A 15024-nucleotide genomic window follows, 5' to 3' on the forward strand; every position below is an offset into this window, starting at 1 on the left:
TTAAGATCCCTCCCTTTGCTAGAGCGACTTCTCATGCAGTTTGATCAAAAAGGTCCACCCTTGGAGCCGGAGAGCAGTTTTATATAGCCACAGCCAGAAGAAAACAATAGCTCCTCCGACTCCTCGTCGGAGCCCAACTCCTCCTCATTTTAAGTCGGAGTCCCTACCAAAGGGACCTAATTTTTTTTCTCATATCCGGCAAAAATCATAAGGAAAGATAGCTGAAAGTACCACTGTAACAAAGCCATATGAAAGCAGCTTTTATTTCTTCCTCAAGGAAACACAAGACTGATACACGGCAAGGGAAGTACACATCGTCCACAACACAAGCTCATGAACAGAGCAAACAAGCACGACTCGTAGCATCACATCGCACCACCACCATTTTCTTCCATCGTAGTTCCATATACGATGCTTAACCAGAGATCTCGATAGCCTTCACCTCAGGCTTCTTCTCCTCGGCCTTGGGCACGGTGACGGTGAGCACACCGTTCTCGAGCCCGGCCTTCACCTGCTCCGTCTTGGCGTTCTCCGGCAGGCGGAAGCGCCTCATGAACTGGCCGCTGCTGCGTTCGACGCGGTGCCACCTGTCGTTCTTGTCCTCCTTCTCCTTGCTGCGCTGGCCGCTGATGACGAGGACGTTGCCGTCCTCCACCTCGACCTTGACCTCCTCCTTCTTGACTCCAGGAAGGTCGGCCTTGAACACGTGCGCCTCGGGGGTCTCCTTCCAGTCGATGCGCGCGGCGGCGAAGGCGGCGGTGTCGGAGTCGGAGCCTGCCGACGGGACGATGGAGCGGAACATGTTGTCGAAGGGGTCCCAGAGGTCGAGGGAGAAGGGGTCGAACACGTTGCTACGCCTGACGAGCGACATTGTCGGTTGGTTGCTGCGATTGGGACTGTGGAATGTGTGGAATCGGAAGTGAAGAATTGTGTTGCTGATCAGTGCGATTGCGATTCTCTCTGGACTGAGCTGAGCTGTGAGAGGCGATGTATTTATAGCTTCGTCAGGACCCAGGGGAGTGTGTTGTATGAATCCTCTGGAGTTCTCTCCAACCTCGTCTTGCTCTTTTGCTTTCCAGACCAGCTTCTTCCCGACGTCTCTCCTGGAAGGGCCCACAATGTTCTAGAGCGGTCTCGTGTCCTGGCGTCCTGATCGCTGCCGTGTGAGAGGCCGTGTCATCCAGAGTGGATGAGCCCTCTCTTCATCCTGCTAGCCGATTTTTTTTTCTTGTCATCTGGCTATACTCCTGAGTTGGCACGTGTACTCCATGCATGATTGCGTGGAGGTTGGGGAGTCCATCACCATTAGCGGCGTTACTATGGGGCGGCATACCTGGCACCGGGAAGTCTTTCTAATAAATGGAAAAGAACTTGAAATACTTTCTCTGAAACATAAAGTAGTGCCGATATCCAAAGATTTTTCGCATTTTATCTGGACAAAATATGCAAGTCAGAAAAATCTAAAACATGTTATGACTGCTTGTTCAAGATTTAGTAACTAGTAACATCAATTTTTGTAATCTTCTTCTATATACGTTTTTTTCAAAAAAATGGAGAGCATTTTTTTAAAAGAATGTACCACTAGTACAACTCCAACAGCGATCGTATCTGAAGGAAGCTACTCGCAAATACAAAGTTTACAGCAGAACGGGAGCTAGATCAGAGAGAAGGAAAGCAACCGTTCAGCGGCGCCGGGAGAAAGCGTTCCCTTTCTAGAAGCAATCAGACACTAGTAGAGAGCTCGAGACGCATCAGGAACGGGTCGTACGAACTCTTGGATGCTCCTATAAATGCCCTGCCTCCCCCCGTCATCCGAAACCCACCACCAAATAGCAGAAGATCGCAAAAGCATTACTCCCTACAAGCACTCCTTCAATCCACTGAGAAGTTTCAGTTCGTCCAAACACAGAGAGCTTCAGCAATGTCGCTGGTGAGGCGCAGCAACGTGTTCGACCCCTTCTCCATGGACCTCTGGGACCCCTTCGACAACATGTTCCGCTCCATCGTCCCGTCGGCAGGCTCCGACTCCGACACCGCCGCCTTCGCCAACGCCCGCATCGACTGGAAGGAGACCCCCGAGGCGCACGTGTTCAAGGCCGACCTCCCCGGCGTCAAGAAGGAGGAGGTCAAGGTCGAGGTGGAGGACGGCAACGTGCTGGTGATCAGCGGCCAGCGCAGCAAGGAGAAGGAGGACAAGAACGACAGGTGGCACCGCGTCGAGCGCAGCAGCGGCCAGTTCATGAGGCGCTTCCGCCTGCCGGAGGACGCCAAGACGGAGCAGGTGAAAGCCGGGCTGGAGAACGGCGTGCTCACGGTCACCGTGCCCAAGGCCGAGGGGAAGAAGCCCGAGGTGAAGAGCATCCAGATCTCCGGCTGAGCGGTCATGGACGGACTCGTGGGGTGAGCATGCGGCGGACGGAGGATCTGCGGTTTGAGCTACTTGTATGTCGTTGGTTACTCTGCTTTGGTATGTTTGGTGTGTTCTGTTCCAGCGTTCCATGGTAGTGGCTACTAGTAGTGTCATGTGTCTGTACTCTGTACTTTCCCTCTTCGGTGAGCTTGGCTCAGTATGTTCTGCGAGTGAATAAATAAAAGAAAGCAGTTCTTGTTGTGTCCATATTCATCTCTTGTACCTTTGCCGATCTAAAAAAAAGTCAAAAGTGCGATAACAAACTTTGCGTTAGAGAAATATCTCTCTTTTTTAAAGGAATTGAGACATCTCTCTTGGACTGGTTCAGAATGATCTAGACCGAGTTTCAGGATTTGGGAATGGATGAGCAGACTCTGGCTGACGTCTCTCACTTTCTATCTCTCGGTTGCAGGCCAAGTCTAGCCCAATTCATCGAGAATCCTAACCCAAGAAGTTAGTGAAACAAATTAAGTCCAATATATGCGTTTCACTAATTAAGTCCAATATATGCGAACAAGTCCTGATTAGGCCCATTTCACGATTATGCTGGTTTACCATAGAGATGGGCCAAGATTGCCCAATTCAGATCGATTCTTATGTTGCCTAGCCCAGCCCAGCCCAGCATGATTATATATACCTGTTAAAAAGCGACTAAGTCGTCAATTCGTCATCGCCGAAAGCAAGATCCAAACAGACATGACCCAGCTTTCACTGAGCGTTTGTCTGCTTGTGCTAAAGCAAAGCTGCTGCTACTGTAGCTGTGATAGCTTGGGCGCGGATATCCAGGGATGCTGCCAAGGAGCCCAGTCAGATCATTTGAAAATTCACAAATTTGAACAGAAATGTTCGTAGAAAAGTTTGAACTAATCATTGAGCTTGCTTTTACCGGACATCGAGGTATGGTATGTAGCGGCAGGTCATCTCATTGCACCCTGCATCACATGGAGCCTAATTTTAAATTTTCTCACCCAGCGCTTCGCAGATTCTTTCCCGAATCAAATGTTCATGTACAAGTTGCATCATATTCAAATTTCAAAACGAGTAAAGCAGATACTAGGTCGCAGGTAGGAACGAACAAAGATGAACCGAACATCACGCAAAGTCGTTACAGGTACAACTGTACAAAATGCATCTGAGAAGAATGGAACACTCTTCTGAATTCCGCCGAGGTAGTTTGATTCGACAGACGCACTTGATCCCACGTAACTGACATCAGGCTTCCGGTTGACGGTCCATCGATCGAACGATCACTCCGGGATCGCGACGAGCACCGGCCGCCACGGCCGCCTCATGAGCAGCCGCCGTCGGAACCCGCCGAACACGAACCGCCGGTGCACGGCCGCGCCGTCACGGCCTCCGACTGCCGCTGCCGCCGACACCGCCGCCGCCTCTGGCCGAGGCAGCAGCACTGCCACCGGCTGGCCGTGCTTCTTGGCGCACCGGCGGACATCGTCATCCCCGGGAGCGCCGCCGTCCGTGACCAGGAGCTGCTCCAGAGAGCTTCTGCTGAGGAGGCCGGTCCTCTCCTCCCTCCGGTCCTCCTCCGCGCCACCCGGCGCCGGCGGTCTGTGACCCCTGCGGAGGATGAGGCGGCGCACCAGGATCCAGAAGCTCTTGGCCTTCGGCCGGTAGAGCCTCCCTGCTGCCATCCCTCCTGCTTAATTGGCCTCCGATGGTCTCTCTATGATGCGGCCCCTGGCCGTACGGTTTATATACCTGTGTTCTTCCTCACATTTCAGCCGCTCTGGTACTGTGTCTACTGTCTACCGTTGCCCACTTGAGCTGATCTGGGATTCTGGAGCTGATCCTGGAATGCTGCTTTAGACTATAGTATTTACTCACCTATCAGTTTTGTCACGGCCTCATATGGTACTCTTTTATGTTGCAGGCGAATTATCTGCTTTCGACCTCAAAGTACGCTCCATTTGAACAAGGCCCTCGACTGCATCTAGCTGCTGCCGACAGAGCAGTAGACAACAAACAATAGCACAATGCATGGAGATCAAGGTGCAGGCTGCAAAAACACATTCCATGATTTCTTTGTTTAACGTGTAAGCTTGCGAGGGCCGCAACGCGCCACACATCGCCATTTGGAGGCGCCGCGGGGGATGTGTCTGCCCACTGGAGCCAAAGAAAATCACATGGGCCAAGCGTCCGCATCAGGATCACCGTCAGGCGCTAACCACCCGGGCGCTAGAGGACGCGCGATTCTTGGCGGGGGATGAGACCCGCTGCTCGACTGCTCGTGCTCGAACCAACGGACAAGTGGTCGGCGTCGCCGCCGCCATGGCTTATCATCGGCGGAGCGGCGGTGTGGCGTGGTATATTATTGTACGTCGCCGTGACGCCGTCGGATCCCAGTTGCGCCGGGACAAAAGGCGATGCGTGTGGTGTTAGTTTAATGGTGGCGGGATTTGACGCGTTCGGGTTCTTGGAGTGCACAGCGGAGTGGTGCTCTATCTCATGCTGTGAGGAACCTGTGACTTGTTCTCCGGCTGACGTTGAGCAAGTACTACATTTTCTTTTTTGGGTGACATGTGGGTGCTGTTGAATTTTTTAGACGGAAGTTGCCTGCGGTGTTGTTGAACGAACCTACCGTTGTTGAATTGGTGAGCAGCAGCTAAATTCAAAGCCAGCTGAATGTCAAAAAAATATCGTCTGCGTTACAAGATCCAAGTTCATAATTTCATATCTCAGTGTGTGACATGGCCGGACGGGCCAGACCTATAGGCCCAACTATTGCTTGAGGCTTCTGTTGATTGTGTACGATAGCCCGGCCCTGTAGGCCTGGTCAACTGGAATAGGGCTTCGTCAAGTAGCAAGCCATCCGGCCGCGCCCGTGCAGGCAAGTTATGCCAGTTGCGCTATGCGCCTATGCCGCCGCTGCCCGCCGGCCGGGGTAGCATAGCATCAGGCGAGATGCGGCGCCGATCACCGAGCGACCTGCCCGGCTGGTTGCCTCCAGTTCAGGTACGCATATGCAGTCAGGCAGGCAGTCAGCAGTTCTACCTCTCTATACTGTACATATGCTTATATAGGCACACAGCCTGTAGTTCTCTTCTGATAAATGTATCAGACTCAGGCATGCCTACATGAGGCATACACTTTCAACAATATATGTCCAGTAACTGAAATTTTGAGCTGATAAGAGCCCATGGAATAGAGTGGGCATTCAGAATTTTGGGCTTTATGTCTTGGAACTCTGGATGACATTTAAGGTTACATTACAACCAAATGTCACTTGAACGTCAATATATCCTGAAATCTTCAAAATACAAAATGCAAGCGACTGTTAACAGACACAGTCTACAATGCACCGGGACAAAACAAATCTAAACATGTCCATCAGCCAATTAGTAGGTATTCTATGGTGTTGCTCAGTTCATCATCTTAACTCACCCTTGTTTCTCAACATGAAAGATATTCCATATTACCCTTATACAGCTTCTAGTAGTTGCCTAATGTTTGAATTTGTGGCAAGCTCATAGTTGAAAGAGTCTTCGTACATCATGATTCTATATCAGTCAACAAAAAAAAACGCAGAAAAATTTACCCATATGAATCAGCTCATTAGCAAATCTCTATATTATATACAACTCATCCGAAAGGGCTTTATTTCTTCATCAGGATCAGCACATACAAGGAATCTCAACCTCATCCACTAGCATTTGATGCTACCGAGTGGGTAGTCGATTGACTATGGAATTTGTGGATTACGGAGTCAGGCGAATACTGTACGCTATTCTTCAGCAAGTGTGAATCTTCCTTAGGAGACGACTTCAAATCCATCCTTTTTTCTGGGGAATCCCCATTCTTGATACAATTCAGGGCCTCCACTACCTGCTTGATCGACGGTCTCAACTCTCTTTCTAACTGCAAGCACTGAAAAGCCAACTCGGCGACGAGATCTACCATTCTCTTTGTTTCATCATCAGTCTCGTAACCGAGCTCGGGGTCAACCAGTTGCTCAACTTCGTGATTCTGAATTCTGTTGAGAGCCATGTTGGCCAAGTTAATCTCGCTGTGGCTCCTGCCCATGTCAACAGCTGGTTTAGAGGATATGAGCTCTACCAACACAACTCCGAAGCTGTACACGTCGCTTTTATCAGTTAGCTTGTAGCACTGGTGGTACACCGGGTCGACATAGCCTGGTGTGCCCTGTGGGACAGTTGAGACATGGGTGACTTCAAGAGGGTACAGACGTGACAACCCGAAGTCAGCAACTTTGACATGGAAGCTGTTGTCCAGCAATATGTTGTTGGTCTTAACATCACGGTGTATGATTTCAACTGCATGGAGGTATGCAAGTGCTTCAGCTGTTTCTATGGCAATGTTCATCCTTACAGGCCATGTCAGGCCCCGTTCTGATGCACGTGGTCCATGAAGATGGTCTGCAACGGTCCCATTAGGGATGTACTCGTACACGAGCATAAGGTCACGGCTGCTACGAGATGTGCACCCATATAGGATGACTAGATTCTGGTGGAGGAGGCGGGACAAGATGTCTACCTCATTTATGAATTGCTCAACCCGTTTGTAGTTGTTCTTGTAAAGGCGCTTAACTGCGACTACTCTTCCATCCCGGAGTTTGCCTTAAGCATAAAAAGGACACCTTGTCATTGCAAAGTCAAAAGGATCAAGATGTTTATCAAAGAATACCGCATGTAGCTCCAATCATTTGCAGTTTCACATGTTAATGCAGAAATGATGAGATGCAGACTCCAGAGTTAAGATCAACAGATTTCAGCAAACATATTTCCTCACCTTTGTAAACAGTTCCGAAACCACCATCACCAAGTTCCCTCGAGTCACTAAATCCATCAGTAGCTTCTTCAAGTTCCTCATAAGTGAAAATATGGAGAGAACCACCCAACTCAAGGTCTTTGCTGTATGATTGCATAGAGGATTCACTACGCATGAAGCCATTTGGAGCTCCAACTTGTTTCCTCCTCTTGCGCTTGTGCCAGACAAAAATGAGGATCCCTACTGCCAATATACCACCAACTGTTCCACAGGCTGCCCACCATAACAGTGTAACGGTGTTAGCAATATGCGATAACTAATTAATCAAAGAGATGCTGAAAACATATGATGCTACAAAGTTTCGGTAGAGCAGGAAAATAGATCAAGTATAATAGATAAGCAATGAAGGTTGAGAGTTGATACTCACTGATACTGACTATCATTATCTTCCTATTGCTTCCTCCTGCATAAGAACAGTCACTGTGAATAGCTTGTCATTTCAATTGTAAAATTGTGCAGTTTAAGTTAGTCTGACATGAAAACTTTGCCCTCTTTAGTCTATAGCTGAACTACTTTTGTAACTGCAGATAAGACTTGACAGTGTATATAGGCAGAAGAAAGCCTAAAATAAAAGGAAAAGAAGAATTTATGACTAAACATGAAGATGATTTTCATCATTTGATGCCCAGTGATTAATTACTATTTTGCATCTCTGTCTGGCATGAGCACATCAGTCTGTATGACATAGATGTACTATCAAATAATACATATGGTGTAGTCCAGCCATTTGCCACCTACGGTATACCATGGTCGATCATCCGCCTTGCACATTACTGTGGTCTCCAGAAAACATATGAAAATGCTGAAGAGCATGGCTACATTACGACTTAAATCTTACTGGAGTGTCTAGCCATCTAGATATATATGGTCACAGTAATAGGTTGAAGGTGTAAAGTTGAAAATGACAGCACAAGGATTTCAGATTCTCAGTTAAGGTTGTGGTACGGTAACAAGGAGAACCACTGAGTATCATTAAGTCAGAAGTAAAATATCTTATTAGAAATATCAATCTTGATAGGGGCAGATTAAATTATCTACTTAGAAAGGTCGAATAACAATAACTCAGTGCTCTGTCTGATGAAATTCTTTTGCATTTTCATTGGTTTATTACCATTGACTTTGACTTTGTCCATAGAGTAATAAAATTCCATTGTCATATTTGATGGCCCAAACCATATATATTTTCACCAGCAACTGGCAGAAAACTTAATATGAGCGACAACATGTAAAATTTCTGACCTGACAAGAGCAACAAGAATGTGATTGGCCAGTTAAGTCAAGGTCTTGGTTTAACTAGATAACGATTCCTACTCGTTCACTCCATAGAGCCAAGGATACAGTTAGGTATGCGCATCTTTTGATGGTAAGAGCTAGAAAAATATCGCTTAGAAGTTGATAGCTAGAATGTAAACAAATCCTTATACAAACAAACTCTGAATAGGAGCCAGAAAAAGAAGTCCTGGTGGAAGAAAATGGACATACATGTCGTGCTCCATAGAAGGCATGCAGGAGCAATATGATGCAACGAGGAAATATTCAAACATGAGAATAAAAATAAATAACAGCATGAATCTTTTGAACATCAAATCGATCAAGTAGTTGTATACAAGCCAGGCTGACTAACCATTTTGTTTATTTCTTCCTTTGGAGAAGGAGGAAAGAGAAATTTATCGGTGAGCTAGTCACAATAATTGTTAGCAATACCGGGGTACACGCCACTCTTCTGCAGCTCTTTAGGTTGGAGAATAATATGATCTGGCTATGATTTCTCCCCTTTAAATTCAGGCCTTAAATTCACTGGAGCGTCTGATTCAATTTTAGAAGCCTGATCCCGCAACAGACAGCTTCAATTGTTCCTTAGAAAATATAGTGCATTGGTTGGCAAATACTAAAACAATTTTCTCTAGTCAGCTATCACGAGAAGAAAATAGGGATAAGAGCCATTGGTACGGCATCTTTATCGAATAGTGTAGTTGAACACTTCAACCAATGTGTTTGACTATAATACAGTGGGCCTCAATGTCCCCATCAACGGAATAACTTCACTAATCAGCCAAAAAATAATTTGCAGTTGAAGCAGACGAGCCACATATTCAAACGGAACGATCTTTTTTCCAATCAACATTTTATATTCGCTGTAGCAGTGTCATGCTAAACAGCAATGAAGACGACCTGTTGTTATTCAATTATTACGATAGCGACTGCAGGACCATATTTGACACCCAAATGGGCACTACAGAATCATTGAATCCGATTACCGCTTGAAATGCATGATCTAAGAACTACTGGTAATTGACTACTAGAAGTAAAGCATCCCTATGAAAACCCCCTTCTTGTATGTGTAATTTTTACCATCTCTTTGCATTTAGCGTCGGCCGATTTTACTTCTACTTCCAGATTAGTAGGTACACTAATGACTAATTTTCTCTTTCCCAAACAAACAAAAAATCGCAGTGTGTTTTTAATATCCTGAACTCACCGCACTTCTCAGGGAGCAAGGTGCCGGAGCATTTGCACGCGAAGTTCAACCCGGTGTCGCCGTACACGCATTCCCCGCCGCTTTCCATGCACTCCGGGCAATGCCCCGGCACCGTTGTCCACTCCAGGAGAAAACCCTTCTTCAAGCTGACGACGTACTCGTCGCCGTTCCCTTTGGGAACCTCAAGAATCGGCACGAAAGCGAAGAAGCAGCCCGGCGGGATGCCGCCCTGGATGTGGCTTCTTGAGAAATTCCGCCCGTCGCCGAGCCGGACGAAGGAAGACCTGTCGCAAGGTAGGCTGTGAAACCCAGTCGAATCCTCCGGTTGAGACCCCGCCGTGCACTTGCCGATGAAGAGCAGCTCTTTGTTGGCTTTGCTGAAGGCGAGCGGCCGGGGGACGAGCGAGACGTTGAACATTGGCGCTGGGCAGCCGGTGTCGAGTGGGAGGTTGATGTCCACCACATGTAAGGATTGGTTCTCGGCGAAGATGCTGACCACCCGATACGCCTGGTAGATGGATTTGACCATGAACGCGCCGCTGCTGTTGCACCTGAGCTGGAATGCCGGTGGCCCGCACGGCGGCCGGTCGCGCTCCTCCAGCCAGAACGGGTAGGTGATGTTCAGGCCCCCGCATGTCTTCGGCCAGCAGCTTGACGGCTGTGCCGTGCCCGCGCTGGCCGCCGGCGGCGGGAGGAGGAAGGAAGCGAGCAACAGCAGGAGGAGCGGAGGCATAAGGGGTGGCCAATGGCGGAGTGGTTTGGGCTTTGGATTTAGGAGTTGGGTCAGCGAACGGAACTGAGGAATGCGAGCACGCAACGGATAGCGGGACGGGGACCGATTTGAGATGAGGAGGGGAGAAACTAGAAAGGACGGTGGCGACCGGTCGTGGTCCACGCCTCCGTCTCTCTGAATTTGTTTATTTAAGTTTTAACATCTCATTGACTTTTATGTTGCCGACTACCGGACGGCAAGTGGCGGCGGCGAACACGCCTACCGCAGTTGGGGACGACGGCCGGCTTACGACTTTATCAAATCATCAGCGTGGATAATAAATAAGCTGATTGGTGGTTTGGGTTGCCAGGTCCGTAGTCCGTACTACATGGTCTCTGGCTCCCTGCTATCCTGATGTGGCTCTTGTTTGAGAGAACAGAGGAATCCTAGAACTAGACTTTCGGCTGCTTAGTTTTTATAGGCCAAAGCGAAAGCATCATCCTACTAATCGGATTTTATTCGTTTAAAAAAGTGAACTTACCTGCTCGCGGTTGCAACGGTGGCAGCTGCCATGTCAGGAGGAAGCCGTCGCTGAGGAGTTGCGCGTAGTTGCTCGCGCTCGCCTTGCCATATCCCCCACGCACCGGCACGAAGATGGCAGTGCAGCCCTTCATAATAGAGTCATCGCTGCTGGAGTTGCCCCGCTCGTCTCCGACGCGAGCATAAAGCGTGTTGTTTCCGCAACTCCTCTCCGCAAGCCCCTCGGCCGCTGCCGCTGCCGGCGCCGACGGCTTGGTGCAGTTGTAGAGGATGAGATTCTGATTGACGATGGGGTCGATCGAGAACGGGAGAGCTATCTTCGATGAGGTGTTAGCTGTAGGGAATCTGTATTGTTGGCAGTCTTCATGGGTCAGGTTTCTCAAGTCCTCGAGCTTCTCCATATCCGCGACAAGCAAGGATCCGTTGCCGTAGAAGATGTCCAGGATCTGGAGCTGGTAGTAGTCAGGAATGTTCTTGTTCGGGTGGTAGTACCCGAGGTACGGAGTGTGGTTCTTGCAAATGACCTGGAAACCAAGCGAACCACAGTTGGGCTCCGTTGCTTGATCTGGAACGATCCCGAATGGCTTGGAGATGTTCAGATTGCCGCATCTTGTATTGGCCGAGCAATCTCCTCCTTGCACGTTGGCCAGTGCCGCCGTCGCTGATGCTGCCAGCATCAGTATCAACGACCACACCACCCAGACGGGGGAGGCGAAGCTGGGAGCCATCAGAGCTTGGCAACTGAGCAAGGTTTCGACGAACTCCAAGAGAGAAGAACAGCGAAGCTTCGACAGTTCCAGTGAAGAAGAAAGGGGTGCTGCCGTGCTGGGGTTGTGTGAGAAAAGGCGCAAGAGAATTGCGAGCAGCCTATGATTGAGCATGTCCTATGTACTAGCCGGAACCTTTGACTGGGCAATCGGGCCATCAACAATCTCGCACAGGGATTTCCGGAGTGCCGGGACCAAGCGACGACTGTCGTGACTCGTGAACCAGCGATGTGAACAGGCCAGAACGCGCGCCCTCATCCTCATCCATATGGTCCGGCTAAGGCACGCTCCTGTCCTGTCGGCCCACAACAGCACCGTATTCTCCCACTACTCTTTTTGTCAAACAATTGACTGGTAATATTGCCCAACGGCAACAACAGTGCACATGTAAACAGCTAGATGGTAAACGGAGACTGGTGGATTTTCCAGGTGGTCAACACGTTTTACGTTTGTAAAAGTTATACTAGCCACAGTTTGACTCAAAATTTCAACATAAATATGTTGGCTAAAGCAATGGAAGTGTGTATAGGTGCCAACCCAAGGATTTTTAAGGAAGTCGTATCAGTAAATTTAGACATTTTCTCCTGAGTTTACAGCTGTAGTTTGCTGGAGTTTGAAATCATCAAGAACACACAAAAAAAGAGTGTTTGTATCTTCTCGTTTCAGCAGATTTGTTCTCTATCCATTTTCTTGCACTGAAACTTGTGCTCGGTAGCCATAACTTTTTTGTTCGATAGACATGAATATAGTTGCAAGGCTTTTGATAGGCATATTTCCAAAATTCATATTTTCACAAATGATAGTCCTAGTTGTTAACAATGTGGGCCGTGGCAAAAAATTGCATCAACAACGGGGAGGAGGAGTCATCGCAGCAACCATTGGAGAACTAGTGAAAAAGGTTTGTTTGCATTTATTAGATGATATGTAGTTCTTAGTCATTGTGTCAAGGTGAAATATCCCTATCAAAAGAGAATGGAGGGAGTATAAGCTACAATAGCTAGGGGAAAACCAGCTTATAGTCACTACTGGAAAATTGTTTTAATCCTGGTTGAGAAACCCCCTTTAATCCCACTTTTCCCAACCGGGATAAATCAATCGGGACTAAAGGTCCTAACTTTAATCCCAGTTATTTCAGTTATGTGTCAAAAAATTATTCTAAAGTCACAAGTCACGTGATTTTTTCACGCGAAATATGCGTGTACGTGGTGCATGGGATTCGAACCCGCGACCTCTTGCCTTGCGTGTAGTTTCATTACCATCTCATCTACACAAACCATGTGGTTGAGTAGGTGATGCTTTCATTTTGTAGTCACCCATGGGGAACCCTTTAGTCCCAATTTGTAACATCAACCGAGAATAAAGGTTATCCTAGTCCGGGTTGGTGTTACAGACCGGGACTAAATTAAGGGCCCCCCACGGGCTACGAAATTTAGACCCGGGAGTGATGTATCACTAGTCCCGGGTCTAATTTGTCATGAGATTTTTATTGAGGATCGAAGAATAGTTTGACAGTAGTGAGTTTTTCATAAGCTGGGTAATTGATATATGAAAATTGGGCTATAAGCTATCTATGAGTTGGGTTGTTTGGACTGGCTAGACCTTTTTTTCTAGCAGCTTTATAACCTCTAGCTAATGCAAACATGAGAAAAATATATGCAAGAATCTTGATCACTGTCAACCAAAGCAATACTTATAATATTTCAATGAAATCCTTTCTCACGATAAAAAGGCTAAAACTATAAATAATATGTTTAGAACCACTCCATACTAGTAAAATTAGCATGTTAGGCTAAAGATTTGTAACACTAATTTCTAGCTTCAAGAAGAGTTAAGTATTTCTCCGGAAAAAGGGAGTTTAGATGGACATTCCCAAAGGGCGTGCCGTCTCTATCCGTAGCTCGTGGCCACTAATCAACTTTGCAATTTCGTTGGCCATCCTTCATCTTAGGCCCTGTTTGGGAGAGGGGTGCTAAAATTTAGCCTTGGGCTAAAATTTAGCCCCCTCAAATGAAAGGGCTAAAGTTTAGCACCTTGGGTGTTTGGAAAGAGGGCTAAAGTTTAGCACCTCTTCTGTAAAATGTCCCTTTTGCCCCTGCTGTGCTGCCCCTGCTGTGCTCTCCCGCCTACGCCGCCTGATTCGATTCGGTTCGAGCCGCCGCGGCTGGCAGGAATCTCGTAGGCCAGAGGAGGAACAACCCTCTGGCCGAATCGGCGATGGCGACCCACCCGGCCTCCCCGACTGCCGGCGCCGGCGACGACAGGTCGCCGTCCGGGCCGCCGCCGGTGCACCTGTCTGCAGCGCAGGCGATGGCGGCGATCCAGCCCACCTCACCGTGGTTCTTCTTCTCCTCGCTGGCCGCGGCCTCCGCCGCGGCGTCTTCCCCGCACCGCCGCATCGGCATCACGGTGGACCTCTCGGACGAGTCCGCCTTCGCCGTCAAGTGGGCCGTCCAGAACTACCTCCGCCCCAGGGATGCCGTCGTGCTGCTCCACGTCCGCCCCACCTCCGTGCTCTACGGCGCCGACTGGGGCTCCATCCCGGTCTCCGTCGACGACGAGCCCGACGCCGGCATCGCCGAGGGCGCGGCGCGCGCCGCGGCCACCTTCGGGGAGGAGGAGACCGAGCTCATTCGATCCGGGGCCGGGCACCAGATGAGGATGGCACATTCGATCCGGCAGCGGCAGCGGTGGCGGGGCCGGTCGGGGCGCGGGGCGCAGCGGGCGGCGGGCGGGCAGCGCGGGCGGCGGAGGCCGGGCGGCGGCGAGGCGGGCGGCGGGCGGCGGCGAGGCGAGCGGCGGGCGGCGGCGCAGCGGGCGGGCGGCGCGGGCCACAGAGGCCGGGCGCGGAGGAGAGAGAGGAGCGTGGGGGAGGAGAGAGGGGAGGGTACCGGTGGAAAAATGGAGGAGGGGGACCACTTTTAGCACTTCTAGTCAATTTTAGCACCTCTTGGAGGGCTAATGGATTATGGGGGGCTAAAATTTAGCCCCTCCATTTTAGTCAAGTGTTTGGGAGGAGGAGAGGCTAAAAGTGACTAAAATGGGGGTGCTAAAATTTAGCACCCCCCTCCCAAACACCCCCCTTTATATCTCTTTTGTGGGCTTAGTAGGAGATATATTTTTATGGCAGCTTTATGTCAACCAAAGAGAGTGACATGTCCCCTTTAAAAAAATATTGGTTAGGTAAATCGGATTTCTGACGGGAATATTGGAGAATCTAAGTGTAGTCGTCTGTTGTATGCGCGTGCCCTTTACCCAACTTGGCTGCAGTCTTGTAGGGCGGTCTTTCCTTTCTTACTTTCTTTTTCATGGGATT

At 49.1% G+C, this 15024-nt stretch overlaps 4 protein-coding genes across 10 annotated transcripts in view; 1 reads left to right on the forward strand and 3 right to left on the reverse strand.

Moving 5' to 3' along the window:
* Positions 1-234: 234 nt before the first annotated feature.
* On the reverse strand, positions 235-978 carry LOC101776097 (16.9 kDa class I heat shock protein 1). Its single transcript, XM_004967968.2, has one exon. It carries the CDS (start codon positions 869-871, stop codon positions 416-418), a length of 456 nt encoding a protein of 151 aa, XP_004968025.1. The 5' UTR covers positions 872-978; the 3' UTR covers positions 235-415.
* An 833-nt stretch (positions 979-1811) lies between these two features.
* On the forward strand, positions 1812-2617 carry LOC101775696 (16.9 kDa class I heat shock protein 1). Its single transcript, XM_004967967.3, has one exon. It carries the CDS (start codon positions 1922-1924, stop codon positions 2375-2377), a length of 456 nt encoding a protein of 151 aa, XP_004968024.1. The 5' UTR covers positions 1812-1921; the 3' UTR covers positions 2378-2617.
* An 812-nt stretch (positions 2618-3429) lies between these two features.
* LOC101775288 lies at positions 3430-4291 on the reverse strand. Its single transcript, XM_004967966.3, has one exon. The coding sequence runs from the start codon at positions 4057-4059 to the stop codon at positions 3658-3660; it is 402 nt and encodes a 133-aa protein (XP_004968023.1). The 5' UTR covers positions 4060-4291; the 3' UTR covers positions 3430-3657.
* A 1500-nt stretch (positions 4292-5791) lies between these two features.
* Positions 5792-15024, reverse strand: part of LOC101773529 (LEAF RUST 10 DISEASE-RESISTANCE LOCUS RECEPTOR-LIKE PROTEIN KINASE-like 1.2) — a 15941-nt gene continuing 6708 nt past the window's right edge. For 5 of the 7 annotated variants that reach the window (XM_004967961.2, XM_012846312.3, XM_004967963.4 and 2 more), the window contains 3 exons: positions 7581-7616; positions 7175-7426; positions 5792-7002 (listed from right to left, as the gene is read on the reverse strand). In XM_004967961.2, coding sequence (XP_004968018.1) covers positions 6065-7002; positions 7175-7426; positions 7581-7616 — 1226 coding nt within the window. In that variant the 3' untranslated portion in view covers positions 5792-6064. The other 2 variants (XM_004967960.4, XM_004967962.4) reach the window with 2 other exon arrangements.

Source organism: Setaria italica, chromosome V (genome assembly GCF_000263155.2).
Source record: "Setaria italica strain Yugu1 chromosome V, Setaria_italica_v2.0, whole genome shotgun sequence".
NCBI classification, from domain to species: Eukaryota; Viridiplantae; Streptophyta; class Magnoliopsida; order Poales; family Poaceae; genus Setaria; species Setaria italica.